Source organism: Lingula anatina, chromosome 8, assembly GCF_051362555.1.
Source record: "Lingula anatina isolate TDL-2025a chromosome 8, LinAna3.0, whole genome shotgun sequence".
Taxonomy (NCBI): Eukaryota; Metazoa; Brachiopoda; class Lingulata; order Lingulida; family Lingulidae; genus Lingula; species Lingula anatina.
Window position 1 is genome coordinate 15,120,475 of NC_141774.1, and position 15,648 is coordinate 15,136,122.

General features: G+C 37.4%; 2 protein-coding genes and 1 long non-coding RNA gene across 5 annotated transcripts in view; 2 read left to right on the forward strand and 1 right to left on the reverse strand.

Moving 5' to 3' along the window:
• LOC106166850 (uncharacterized) overlaps nucleotides 1-15,648 on the forward strand; it is a 34,743-nt gene that overhangs the window by 4,529 nt on the left and 14,566 nt on the right. The window lies entirely within an intron of this gene.
• LOC147760449 (uncharacterized) lies at nucleotides 6,437-9,199 on the reverse strand. Its single transcript, XR_015330908.1, has 2 exons — nucleotides 8,003-9,199; nucleotides 6,437-7,441 (listed from the first exon to the last, which is right to left on the reverse strand). It is a non-coding gene; the product is annotated as an uncharacterized LOC147760449 (long non-coding RNA).
• Nucleotides 10,435-15,513, forward strand: LOC106179311 (uncharacterized). Its single transcript, XM_087019356.1, has 4 exons — nucleotides 10,435-10,796; nucleotides 13,077-13,175; nucleotides 13,929-14,116; nucleotides 14,350-15,513. Exons 1-4 carry the CDS (start codon nucleotides 10,463-10,465, stop codon nucleotides 14,581-14,583), a joined length of 855 nt encoding a protein of 284 aa, XP_086875482.1. The 5' UTR covers nucleotides 10,435-10,462; the 3' UTR covers nucleotides 14,584-15,513.

Consider the following 15,648-nt stretch of genomic DNA (forward strand, 5'->3'; position numbering starts at 1 on the left):
CTATGTCTTTGACAATGGTCAAAGATATTCTGTATTATGTATAGTTTTTTTAATGTACAGACGCAGTCTGTACATATAGCTGTCACCTGCGTCTGTCGTCGCCGGCGCCGTGCACTCAGCGATAACACGATAAGTGGAATACCGTTTTACTTTTTGTATTCAAACTTACAGAACGTATGAATATTCATAATACGCAGGTCAAGTTCGAAAATCAGAATGATCGGGCCATTTTTAGGGAAGTTATGCTGTTTTTTCACTTTTCAGCATATATGCAACACTGATAACACGATAAGTGAAAAACCGCTTTACTTTTTTGGCTTGAAACTTATAGAACTGATGAATATTCATAATACGCAGGTCAAGTTCGAAAACCAGCATGATCGGGCCACTTTTATGGAAGTTATGCTGTTTTTTTTTTTCACTTTTTTCAGCATATATGGAACACTGATAACACAATATAAGAAAGACAGATAAGCCAATTGTCATTATACTCACAGGAGTGGTCAATCTTACTAAAACGTAGATTGAGTTCGAAAATCAGCATAATCAGGCCATTATTTTAGAAGTTATGCTGTTTTTTCACATTTCCTCAGATTCAATTCTTAGGCATGTTAACAGTCTCATTATTGAACTAATAAGATACGTAAAAGTGTTTGTTTGACATTTCCTGCATCTTTACAACATTGTTAGTTGATTTTGTAAAAATGATGGTAAACGTGTTATCGTGTATTGTGTAATTAAGTGTCAACAATGGAAATAAAATCATATCATTGCAGTTTGTCAGATTCAATCATCCACTATGTTCAGAATCCCAGAATGGAGAAAATTGGACATTTAACACTGTTCTATTGATATTTTTCCCATCCCATCAATTTTCTTAGTTGAACATGTAAAAAAGACAGTAAACTGTTTACTTTGTTTTATGTTAAAAAAGTGTTAAAAATGGAAATAAACCCATTCAGAACAGTGCTGTCTTGTTTACATTTTGGCATTTTCAAGGTGTGACTTTGAAGTTCCATGGGCCTGAAGACCTTTGCTAGTCACATTTTCTGAATATCCATGATACTAATATTTTATTATTAAAAATTGATGGTCATTATGCTGTTAAACATTATGTAATATTGCATCAAAATTTGAAGAAACCCCTATTTTGGGCACTGCTCCCATGATGACCATTTAAGGAAAACCATGTCACTGACTGTCCTCAAACTTACAGGAAAGAAACATGGGACTAAAATACAGCTTCAGTAGGCAATGAAGTTTGTTTGGTAAATTTTTCTGGCAATTAAACAGTTTTTTTGTGAAAATTAAATTTTTCACATATTGGCATTTTCAAGGTGTGACTTAGAACCTCCACGGACTTGAAGACCCATGCTAGTCACATTTTCTGAAAACCCATGATATGTTTATTTTATTATTAAAAATTGATGGTCATTATGCTGTTAAGCATTATGTAATGTTGCATCAAAATAGAAGAAAACAAAATTTTTGGTGTGCTGCCATGATGACCATTATGGGAAAACCGTGTTACTTATGACTGCCAAACTTTCAAAAAAGAAACACAGGACTAAAATGCAGCCTGAGTTGGAAAAGCAGTCTAATTGGCTTCTTTCTCTGGAAGTTATACATTTTATGAAATATTCATTATTATCGTTTTGGCATATTCATTGTGGGACTCGGAGCTCCCATGGACATGAAGCCGAAAGGTAATCAAATTTTCTACATGTCCATGCTATTTATAGTCAGTAATCCAAATTGGTGATAATTATTCTGTAATTTATTATGTAATGTTACATCAAAATTGACAAAAATCTTTTTGCACTGCTACTACAAACAATATAAAAAACAGTGTTACTTATAATTTTTAACTTACAAGTATGAATTTTAGGATTGGCATGCAGTTCAAATTAGAAAGCCAGCTCAATTGCGTTATCATTTATTATTGAATTTATGCAATTTTGTGTGAAATTTTCATTTTTCTCATTCTGGCATTTTCAAAGTGTGAACTTGAACTCCCATGGGCCTGAAGCCTTATGCTTGTTACACATTTTACTTACATCGATATTACCTGTTGATCATAAATGAAATTTGATGTTGAATTTTCAGTTAAGCATAATGTACTTTTGAATCAGAATTGACAGTAACCTATTTTGTGCATTGTTATTTTCTGCTTTTTGTCTGTACATTTGACAGCTTTGCTGCCTTTTTTTTTGTAACAAATGTAATTTTCACTTAAGAAAAAAAATACCAACAATGTTTAAACTCGTGACACGTTGCACAACTAGTCCTGAATTCGGTTTGGATCTTTTCAACCAATTCCAATTAACTTCTAAACCAAGCATCCTTGTTTCTGACATTCCAAAAGAAGCTATCAACATCATTTGATGGGTTTTCTAGTTGGGTGAGATACGAAGCTATGATGAATATTTAGACATAAAAAATACGACTTTGGGAGCAAATATAAAAAAGGTAAAAATTATCTTTAAAATATTGAAACAGAGTCCAATACATGAGCTTCAAAAGCCACCTGACTGGTTGCATATGATTCCCGTTTTTCCAAGTAAAATACACACAGTCTTAGAACGTTACATAAATAAGGATATAATTTTAATTATAGTTAATATTTAAAAATATTCCTTTTATTTGACCTCTCCAACGACATGTTTCTTTATCTCTGGTACAAACGGATCAGCGCCTGTTAGCCTCCCTGGAACAGTATAAATACATAATTCTTGATATTTATTTTAAAAAATTACAAATTCAGTAGAATCATTTCACATTTTTACTTTCTAAAAGGTCAGTGAGTCTACCTTTCCTAAAGGAAGTGATATGATCAGTTTGGTATTATACAACTAAGTTTTGACTTCTAACAGAAATACATTTATAATGTCTTCAAATTTTGACAGTCACTTATTTTGCAATTTGGGATTGTATACAGAAGTGCCCATTGGTGTTTAATGGACTAAAGAAAATAAAATTTATGCTTAATACTAGGTCATTTCATATTGTTTTTTCATAGTATTTATCATTTTAAGTTTTTAATATTACTATTGATAAAACTTTATGCATTATTAACATACTTTCTTTTCCTTGATGGCTTTATACAATACACTGCAATACAGCGCAACACAGCGCAATACACTTGATAACACAAGTCCAGTTGCAAGTAAACACAAGAAAGGGTAATCTCAAATAAAATAGGGTGATATAAAAGCAAAATATGGTACATAGTAATTAATATTGCTGATACAACTTGACAAATCGGCACAATTTTTTCATTGTTTGGTCAGCCGCCGTGTTGGCGAGTAGCTCTTCTTGGCCAGTAATGTATCCAAGAAGAGCCACTCGCCAACATGGCTGCCAACTGGACAATATAAAAGATTTGATGATTTGTTAAGTTATATCATCGATATAACTTGCTTAGTAATATAGGTTGTTTTTATATCACCCTATTTTGCTGGGAATGGTCATTTCTTTTGTGTAATTGCAACTGGATTTGATTTTTCAAGTGCATTGCACTGTGTTGCGCTGTATTGCGGTATATTGCGCAATTCAGTCACACCGGTGAGGCTCGCAAGTGGCGCGCGCCACTTGCGCTGCGCCAGATGCTCGCGCTCCTCAGCTCCCCAATGCGCTCTCTGTTCAGCAGAGGTGCCTCCCGGTGTAACAGTAATCCAAGTAATCCAAGTCCCTTCGGACCTCGGTTCCTGGTAATGGTTGTCTGTAGGACTAACATTACATGTACCTGGGAATAGTAGTCCTACAGGGACTTAAGTTCCTGGCTCATAATTAGAGTAGGTAGGACTTGTATTGCTGTCGGACTTTTATTCCTGTTACACCTATGACAGTAATAAAGTCCGGCCACTTGAAAGTCATATCCTTAGCCAATAATACTATTAAATGATAAAACTATAAATGTATATGAAATCCTGGTGAGCCATATGTCAGGCAAAAAATTAGAGTTTTGCAACTTCAACTCGTCTGTGGTGGTTAACGTGCAAGACCACAAGGTAAGAATTCATGAATCGCTCTGTTGCATCTATGGGTTCGAGACCTATCTTTGACATGACCTTCCCCCTATTTATTACTTGTAGCAAAATGTTTAATGATCTTTTTAATGTCTAATATGTGTTCGAAATTCCGTGCTCATTACATTTACAACTTTTTTGTTTTGTCTTTTAAGTGGCAAAGCACCAAAATAGCAAAGGGTTATTACAGAACATTATATACATATATTGCAATTTTCAATTTCTAAACTGTCTTGATTTGTCTTAAATCTCAGCAAATACTTTCCAAGAGCAAATTTCCATCGAGCATTAGGTTTTTTTTTTAATTTCAGCGATTGTAAACCGAAAAATAAATCTAAGAACGGAGATCCCGCGTTTTGTGTAAAGTGATTTTTCCCTTAGGAATAAGGTTTTGAAAAAGAGAGAGAGTGAGAGAAAATAAGAATTTCGACGCAAAACACAAATGGTACACCCCAGTAAAAAAGGACATGAAATAATATACACTGTACATATACCTCAAAGGATGAAAAGGGATGCCTTTGGATGGTGCCTTATTTTGTTAAAAAAAAATATCGGGCAAACCAGGCTCATACATATTGTACAGTGAGGGAGGAGTAGGCCAAAAATATGCATTAGTTAACACGTCAAAATGTGCGTTTACTAGATGAAAAATACACATGAAATAAATAAATTGTTTTTGTTTCTTCATTAATATGCATATGAACTGCCTATCGGAAAACATTGTAAAATATAAAGATAAAATGTCATATAAATAGAATAAAGCAAACGTTTATTATATCTTTAAAACTAGTATGTCTCTATATCTATTTATTCATGTCATTTATTGGTGTAAACTATATAGGACATGGGTTACTAAAATGTTAGGAACGCACGTCCCATTAGGACGTGCATTACTACACGTACATGTGGGACTTGCATTACTTAGGAGCCTTCGTCCTACGGACATTGAATCCTAGTAACGTATGTCCTAGGACTTCCATTCCTAGCAATGCATGCCCTAGGACTTGCATTCCCAGGACTTAGTGTCCGGGCGGACTTGCGTTACTAGGACGTGCACTCCTGCCACACCGACCTGCCCCTATCGAACGCACCGCGAAATGTGGGATCATGTGATTAAGGAGCATTACATATTAATTTTTTATTGAAAGAATGGAAAATGGTGAACACGTTAATCAGTCAGACTAACTATAACTGTGTACATTTTTGTTTACTTCGCTGGGGGCTTTCATTTTTCTTTGTTTCCGGCTACCGGCACATGCGCATTGTTGGCATGACTTGAGCAATCGGCGCTTGCACCCCCCCACACGCTGAGCCGTTTGCCTCAAGAGGCCAAAATATCAAACAAGTGATAAAAGACAGTTTGTTAACTTAAGTGCCAGTTTTTTTAAGCACCAGACAAGTGCGGCAAGGTGGGGGTTCACAGAATTTGACCTTATTGGGCTGAAATACTTGCCTGAGGACCCTTTTAACTTCTGCCAAATGTTATGCCATAAAACTGTATTTCAGGGGATTTATGCCCAATTTTCTGTTTTTCCAGCTTTCGAAGCAGATTTTCAGTTATCATACACGTCACTCATATATATGCTTATTATACTCTTATCTAGTAATATATTTACTATGTACATGTATGATGTATTTTGTTGATCAATATTCTTCCCCCAAAGACATTCAAACTAAAAATATAACCCACCTTGCCCACACTGTACCCACTTTTTTTACCCCACCCCCCAAAACTAAGTTTACGCATGGCGATTTTCAGAGGGTCATATACCCACTAGTAGAGGTCCTATGGCTGTCAAACCTGTATGGGTTTGTAAAGGAACATTAAAAATATAAAGTACAAAGGAGATCCTCGTGGCCTTTTCTTTTGTTGGCGATATATTTTAATATTAAAATGTCCGAAAATTGTAAAATTTGGATGGGTGTTGCTCTTGTCTTGGCCAGTAATACCTGCTCAATTACTCTAATCACGGCAGAATTGAACAATAGTTTTACAAGAATAGGCAATTGCCCTATAACAGAGCCTACCTTTGGGATTTAAACCGTCATATTCATATTTTGACGACTTGTGATCGAAATTTATGTAGCTTTGGTCAAGACATAAAACCTTTTCAACCTGCTACGTGGCCTCAAGTTTTTACCCTTTGCTCAATAGCTTCCATCTCGATTGTACACCTGGGAATGGTATTCCCTGTAATACTATAGCTTACAAAATTAATTAAAAATATTTTTAGTCTAATAAATTTAATTAATCAGAAAATAAAACGACAAACAACCCACATTTTTCTTACATTTAATCATATAAAGAAAACTGTATTCCTTTAACATTTCTTTTGATCTACTACTTCAACATTATTGGACACAAGTGGGCACCAATCACACACACAGCTTTTAATCAATCAACAATGTTTCATAATGCATAATCATCTCTTTATTGGATCTTTAAAGTTTAAGTATAAATAAGCAAATTATCTGGAAGTGTAGCAAACAATTCAAATCTTCAAACTGGAAAATACTTATTACCAATAACTTAATAAATGGGTGGAGGGCATTGTAACTGCCATTCAAGACTACTCCTGTCACCCTTAACTGAATAAGACACCGACAAAGTTTTAACTCCAGATTTAAGTGAATGTTTAAAAAAAAAAGTACACTTGATTTTCATTCTACAAAAACATCAAAGTAATGCAAATCTATATTATCCAACTGAATCCCCTTCCTGAGGAGAATGAAGAAATAAGTTGAACTTATGTAATGGTGTAATTCATGGATTATTTTGCACTACTCAGGACCAGGAACATATATTGCTGCTTTCAAATATATAAGTCAAACTGATCTTTTGCTCCAAGGAATGAAAATATGATATTCAATATCAATATCTCAGTAAGATCTTATCCCATTTAAAGGTGGCATTCACGGATATCTTCAGTAAAATGAAACAGAAAAAAGCAGACATGATCCTAGGTTTCAAAAAAAAAAAAAAAAAAAGAACTCTGAACATTTATCATGGGACTCAACACCTAAGCGGCCAGAGGTCCGGGACACGTTTCTGGGGCAAATATTCATGTCTGATAGCTCCTTGTTAAAAAAGGTGAGCGAAAAGTGTTAGTTTTCATCATTTAATGAAGCTCCCATAAATGACATTACTTCCTTATGGGGGATCTCCTTGCTACTTGCTTGGATCATCATGGCTGACTTTAGCTATCTGTCGGGTCATTGGTGTCCTTCCACTGTAGATACAAATACTTATTCAAAGTAGATAAACATCAAAAATACATTTTAGTCTGTTGGGTAGTAAGTCAATCCTCTTCACAAAACTTCTTTTTCGGGTGCTTGGATTAATCACTTTATTTTCTTTGCCATATATCTGATTCCTGGCTGCTCTTTCTGACCAGTCTCCAAACATCTTCTAGCTAAAATAACAACAAAAATGTATTTTTTAATCTACTAAATGGTTTTAATTTTCAACCAACAAAATTTACCATGAAACCCCATTTTAGGCTACAACTAAGCTTTATTTCATATATATATATATATATATATATATATATATATATATATATATATATATATATATATATATATATATATATAATATAATATACAAAATATTATTCATGTAATTGTGATATGATTTTTACTCTTTTAATCACTAGCAATGATCTACAAAAGCAGTATTTTTTATTTGTGAGGGTTCTGTAACTTGTTGCTCATACAAACAAAAAAGTTTACACTGCTAACATGTACAGTACAAAACATAAGCTCTTTTCAATTTACGTAATAACAAATTTGCTGTGGTTCTGAGGGTCAGAGATAGCAGTATTTAGATGATGACTTAGCTTCACTTGTCTAATTACTATGCATATTTAATTCAAACAACACAGGTATCATACCATTATCAACCTTCTGTCTGTATAGGAATTCGGTGTGTTAATTAATTATAAAAATGTGACGAATGTCACCTTTTTAATTACCTGGGCCCAACGAACTGAATATCTTGGCTTCGTCTTGATAAAAAATTTGGATACACTGTGCATGAAAGCTCCCGCTTGGTCCGACCAAGGAAAGTCCTACAATAATAACTTGGTCCGAAGAAGTAGTTGACGTGTTCTTGCAGCTCCCCAAAAGATCCACAGCATGTGACGATGCGCTGGACACACGACTGAGTCGAGCTCACTCTCCATTTCCTCTGATGATGACACTGCCTCTCATAAGCCTCTCACTCTGCATGTAACTTTTAGCATCGGGAGGTGACCCCAATCATCTTAGTCGGATCTCCTGAGTATCGCACAACCTTTCCGTCTTTGTAACGGTCTACAGAACAACAAAGTATGCGCTTTGCTGCTTGAAATTCGGAAAATCTGCAGTGCATTCATCGCACGTTTTCCACCACTGCTACTTGAAACTGTCATGGCCGCCTACACGAATTTAGTTTCGAATGCATGTTTACCCCCGTATTTGAACTTAGCATATACTTAATATCCAGGAATCAATAAATAAAAACTACAGAAGACTATTTCAGTTAATTAGTCCCTAACTAACGTTGAAATTAACTTAAACATTCTTAAATGCAAATCGAAACTGTGGGAAGCAAAAATGTTTTACGATAATGTAGCCAGAAAATAGAAGAATTTGCGTCGCTGTTGCAAAATTTGTAGGGAAAAGGCCACGCCAGTGTTTTAATTAATGGTAGGCCCCTTGTCCATATTTTCAGTAAATATCAGTGATATTATCTAAGGTGCTCTACTAGTGGAGATATAAGGCTATTGACAGGGTGGGTATCTGCGGCAGTCATCAAGTGACCTCAAATAACCTCGGTAGTTTGTAACCATAGCAACGGATTTATGATATAAATCTCTGTCGTTATAAAGATTATATATCCATCTTTCAATTGTGGTATTGACCGAAGTAATGTATTGATCACTTGATGCACATTTGTGAAGCAAACTTATGTGAAAAATACACCACTCACACAGCTGAAAATTGAGACGGGAGCCACGCGAGGCAGTGCAATATGCATGTGGCTGTATCTCGACAATAACGCAACGGAAAGCTTTAATATTTTACAGTTAAATTAAGGTCACAAAGGTGATTAACTGTGGGCAAAATGAGTGTATTCTGTGAGAACCCCACCTTGCCGCTTTTTGGCTGATTTGCCTGGTGGTTAGAAAAACTTGCACTTTTAAAATGATCAAGTTATTATTATACATGTAATATGAACATCCATAAACCAATTTTGGAATTCTAAATTTCTTTTTTTTTTTTTTCTAAAATGATCCAAAGTGAAATTCACCTTTCTCAATTTTCATTACAAAAGCAGCTCAAAATGTAGAAAGTTAGAACTCGATAACAGGAATTTATGGATTGTAAATCTATGAACAATTCTGGACATATTAAACTAAGATGATTAGTAACTTACTGTGATAAAGACTTTGAAAAAGATACAAAGTCATGTGAAAAGTATCAAATAAAACTCTTACTACCTTTTTAAATGATAATTATAAAAAAGTAATTAATCATAAAAATTAATAAAACTCATCACCCCTATTTAAAATACAGAAAAATAAAAATATAAATAATTAATAAAACTTTCAGTACTCCTATTTGTAAATAAATAATGAATGATAGATAAAATCAATGATAAATAAGGCTCTCACCACGCCTATTAAGAAACAGCGACCAGCCCGACAATAAAATCAGCGCTCAACCTCAAGTTACGTCTTGTACACAATTATCACCCTGAGCTCTAGGGCATGTGTGTGTCAGATGAAATAAAGAGAAATACATTTGCATATCAAACCACATTAGTTAGTGCCCTATTCTGAATGAGGCCTAAGCTGCTAAAGCTGAAAGCAATTTAGCTAGCAGCCCTTTTAGGTACGGGAAACCAGTCAAAAACAGCATTTATAGAGACACTTCTTTAAAGGCAAAATGCTAAAATTGATTTTTCAAGGGATATAAGCAGTTTTCTCGTACTAACGATCGAATCAGCTATCTTTACCTCTCTGCACTTGACCTTTTAATTAAATTTATAAAAGTCGATTTAGTTTAAAATGACCGGCCGGTCATTATAACCAGCGACAATATCTTACTAAGCTTTGATGGCGTACCGACCTCCCCCCCCCCCCCAACACACACACACACAGACACACGCTCTCAAACTAAAAAAAAACTGAACAATACTAGGGGCTTGAGCGATAAAATTAATTCCATGCACAAATTCTCTGCACAGTGGAATAAATATCACGAATAAGCAACGCAGAGATATATGTTAGCAACTATCTAGAGAAAAGTCAGTCTATGGCTCTGGTATAGGGTACACAAAAACACAATCGTCAAGACGGTGGATTGCAACAGCAGGCCAACCCAAAATAGGTCACCAATTTCTCGCCTTTGATTTCGCAAAAGGAAAACCAGGGTAGGAGTGACTTAAAATGGCAGCTCTTCGACCTAGCCTGGATGCAGCAAGCACTAAGGACAGACTCAAGGGGCGGGTAGCTATAGTCACAGGGGGTGCCAGTGGTATAGGCAGTGCATGTGTGCGACGATTCTTGAATGACGGAGCACTTGTTGCCTTCTTCGACATCGACCAAGCTGCCGGGAAACAGTTGGAGGCTAAGCTCCAGGCGGCTGGCTTTGAGACGAAATTTTACCAGGTCGACGTTTCTGACCGAGAGGCGTGCTTCAAGGCCGTTAGCCACGTAGCTAGCCAGTACGGTGGCTGCATCAACTTTCTTGTGAACTGTGCTGCGGTATTCATGTATAAAGGTAAGCAGAAGTTACGGATTGCAAAACAAAAACGCTTTCCGACACCCCACGAGCATTTCCCCCAAATCACTTAATTATAAGTGCATGTTTGATGAAGACATGCATGTTTTGTGGCATTTTTTACAATCAGGGGGTGTCCTGGGAATGGTCGATCCGGCCATCTTTTCCAGTTGGTTTCCAACCTCCCAGCATGAGAGCTGTTCACCCAGTGCAGATCTGTACTGCCAGCTGGCATAATTTTTTCCAGCTTTTCTAATGAAAATAACACCGCTTTTGTTATACAACATTGGTCAAAAAGTTATTCCAGATACCGTGTCTAACACGATTAATGGTTCAAAAAAAAAAAAAAAATTGTGGTGAAAATATAAACATTTTATACCATTTAGCCAAATTTATAACAGGTACCCCCTCAAATTTAATGTCCCACTGTGATTTCTAAGATGTAAAGAAATGTCTATTAAATTGAAAAGAGGTCATCAAATGTCTCCAAATTTACACACAATTAGCATTAGGGTGTGCTCGTTAAAGCTCACGTGCCTAATAGCGTGTGCGTCTACCACGCACTGTAATTATCTCCTGTAGACGGCGTGACAAGCCTTTAACACGGGTAACAATTCTGTTTTGTGGGATATTGTCCCATTCTTCTTAAAAATCTTGGGGGTTGGTTCTCCTCTGCATTACACACTCCAATTCATGTCACATTATTAAGGTAAATATCAGGGATCAAAGATGGTGGTTCAATCCTTAGAGCGTTGTGTTTCTATAACAAATCCCTTGCTAGAGGAGAGGTGTGAGCAAGTGTGCTGTCATGATGAAGCCTGGAGTTAACCAAAGCCAGTTCTTGAAGATGAAGTGAGATATCAGCTGAGAATGCTACGGTCAGTGATCCCACAGGCACCTGAACCTGGCCATCCATCACTGGAAAGAAGTCGGGTTTGATGCAGAATCGATTTATTTCATCGATGGTCAAATGAGGGTCCGTAGACACGTTGACAAATGCCATTTGTAGGGATGTGTGATAATATCGCCTGAGGTGTTAGATCAGTCCACATTTATAGAACATTCCAGGCCCATGGTATTCGTACATTGTTCCTTTTGAAATAAAACGTAACTAGGGCATTTTAATGTTATGTTCTCAACAGATAGCTCACTCCGTTTGCAAGAGGTGACTTCAGTGATGCTACCGGCTTCAATGTGACAACGCACTTGCTCACAGCTCTCGCCTCGCAAACGATTTGTCGCAGAAAAACAGGGCTCTGAGGATGTGACAACCGCCTTTGAGCCCTAATATTAATTCCACTAAGCACTTGTGACATTAATTGGAATATGTATTGCAGAGGAGAACCAATTCCCAAGTAATGTGGATCAATTCGGCCAAGCTCTTTATCCCACAAAACAGAATATTATAACCCTTGTTGGAGGCTTGTCGCGCCGCCTACAGGAGATAATTGCAGTATGCGGTAGATACACACGCTATTAGGCACTTGACCTTTAACGAGCACACCCTAATTTGCTAATTTGTGTAAATTTTGTGACATTTTACGGCGTCTTTTTAATTTAACAGACATTCCTTAACATCTGTGGAAATCACAGTGAAACATTGGATTTGCGGGGGTACCTGTTATAAATTTGACTAAATGGTATAAAATGTGCATATTTTCGCGACTATTTTGTATTTTCTGAACCATTAATCATGTTAGAGATGGTATCTGGAATAAAAAGCACCTTTTCTAACAATTTACATCTGAGAGGTTATCATTTGTTAATAAAAGTACAAGAAAATGTGGGTGGGACAACCTTTTTGACCAATGTTGTATTTCCCAGTGTATATATATCTTGTCTACATGCACCGACGGCACGATATCAAAACCTACCAGCTGGCAATGACCTGATTAAAGAATATTTAGGTGAACGGATCCACTGAATACCCCCGCATAGACCTACCTGACCTACCTGACGTGCGAACGTGAGACAATTTAAAACTTAACTCGCGCTGTGATCCATAATGCATGAACCCTGTGATCCATAATGCATCAACCCTGCATGAACCCTTAGTCGCAACTTTTTTTTTTCAATTCAATTCACAACGCAAGAGCACAAGACGTAAGAAACGAGAGACTCGCGTTGCATCTACTGTACACAAAACAAAAGCAGGAAAAACATTGTGTATGCTACTGTGGAATGGGTGATGGGTCGGGCTGGCCAGGGGGGGAGGGCTGATATTCCTGCTCTCTCTCCTCGGTTCTCAACATTAAATCAACGTTCGTCTTTGTTCGCCAGCTCTAGATGCCGACACGTCCGACTGGGCACAAGTCATGAGTGTGAATGTGGCTGGATACTCGAATATGGTACAGGCCTGCTTTCCTCACATGAAGACAGGTAATATACACATCTCTCCTCCTCTTTGTCCTCCTTCCTCTCCTCTCTCAGCTCCTCTCCATATCTCTCTCTCTCTTTCTCTCCCTCTCTCTCCCCACTATCTCCCCTCTATCTCCACCTTGTGCGAGTATGAGCATGAATCTTTGCTGTCCACCGTAATAACAACAAAATCTACATCGTGCAGCCAAGTCCTTTCTTTAAACCCCTTTGCACTGGACGGCGTCCTTTCTGCGACCATTAAACTGGGCAGGTCGCCATTGAACGCTCAAAGAACGCACGGTCATCACTTAGATCGCACAGACGCCATGGTCACCGCAGTTTTGGGTATGTTCAAAACGATCGCACAGAAAACGAGAGTTAAGCGCACACATGACGTAAAAATTCAGACGCACAAGAGCGAATGGCAACGAAATGAATGCATAACTCTAGTCCGGCGCGTTTGACGAATGTGGACGCATAACAAAGCACTGGCCAAAATTGCCAGAGTTGCCAAATTTTTTTAGCGCGTCGGTCGAGCGCCGACCCTGCCTCGTGTAGGTGTGATCGCACTGACCACAGAAGGAACGCAAAAAAGACGCAGTCCACTGTAAAGGGGTCTTTTGTCCAATTTGAAGACATCATTCTACCCATCGAACAAAGTTAAAAAGTCAACATTCCATCAATCTAGATATCTGAAATTTATCATATTTCGTCAATATTTTAGCAATTCGCACAGTACTTAAGCAATATTTCACTGATATTTCATCAACACAGCCGAACCTGACGCCAGATCAGTCGTCAATATAGCCAGCATCTTCGCCCACGTGTCATCGGCCAGTAAGTGGACGTACTGTACCAGTAAAGGTGCCGTGCTGGAGCTGACCCGGTGTATGGCACTGGACTTGGCCAAAGATGACATACGGGTGAACTCCGTGTCACCGGGATCCATAAATACGGCAGCGGTAAGTGTGTGTGTGTGTGTGAGAGAGAGAGAAAGAGAGAGAGAGAGGGGGTGAAGGGTATCAGAAGATTCACTGATATCTTCAAATTTGATTGAAGGAACGCTGAATGAGGGTAGCTGAAGCGAGAATGTCATGGCTTTAATGCTGATAATCAAAATCCATATTAAAAGCTGTGCGGAAAAGAAGAAAAACAGAATAAAAACACTGCCAAAATAATATCATTCATATTTCAGGTCGCAAAATTTTTCGCAGGCGATGAAGACCAAAAGAAGTGGTTCGAGGGATGTCACATGATGAACCGTCTCGGCGAAAGCGCAGAAGTTGCCGCCGCCATTGTCTTCCTCTGCAGCAAAGACGCATCCTTCATCACTGGCGCTGATCTCTCGGTAGATGGCGGGTACGCAGCAGTAGGCCCTGAAAGGCATGGGAAAGATGGAGCCAAGTTTACTGGCACGATCCCAAAGTAGATGCTGCACCTGTCCTTCACTTAGAACTGAGCAAAGTTTAACTGTCCACTGGTCCGACTGGTTCCTACCATGTGCCCATTGCCCTTCCATTTTAGAAAATAGGGGAGGATCATCTCGCGACACCACGAAATTAAATCGTTGGTAGAAAAATGAATAGAAAAACGCCAATAAAATAGCTAGTCCTTCTATGTTTAATGCCTTACATAATGCATGGTATAAATAATGCAATGCAGAATAACAAGATACAGTACGAAAAGCAATGCCTTATTGGTTGTAAAGGTATATATGGAGAGCGTATTGAGACGAATGTCATAGTAAAATGCTTAACAATAACAAAAATAATAAAAGTAGTGCAATTAGAAAGTCTCTTTGAGGTAATTATACTGTCACCTAGTATTTCAGAGATTAAAACTTTTTAGTAGTTGTATTACAGGCCGGCTTTATCCAGACCCTTTTCCGTTGTATAAGCCATTCAAATGACAGTTCACGGATTATCCTATATTACAATGAACTTCTGCTAGTGTAATCAAAGCATGTTCCATATTTCCTTGACAATGGTCAAAGATATTCTGTATAGTTTTTCAACAACAAATGTTATTTTCCCTCGAGAAATAAATTTAACTCATGAAACGTTGCACAACCAGGCCTTGTATTGGGTTTGGGGCTTTTCTAATGATTCCAACTTACTTCTAGTCCAGCCATCATTGTTTCTGGCATCCAAAAAGAAACTGTCAACATCATTTGATGGACTTTCTAGTTTTATAAAGTATGAATTGGGTAAGATACGTAATCATGAAGGATATTTAGACATGAAAAATATGACTTTGGGAACAAATTTGAAATAGGTATAGAATATCTTTAAAGCATTGAAACAGAGTCCATTACATGAGCCTTAAAAATCAACTGACTGGATGCATATGATTCACATGTTTTTCCAAGTAAAATGACAGTCCTAGAACATTACATAAATAAGGAAATAAATATTCCTGTCATTTGACCTCTCCAACGACATGTTTCTTTCTCTCTGGTACAAACGGAACAGCGCCTGGCTTGCTATGTGCTCTT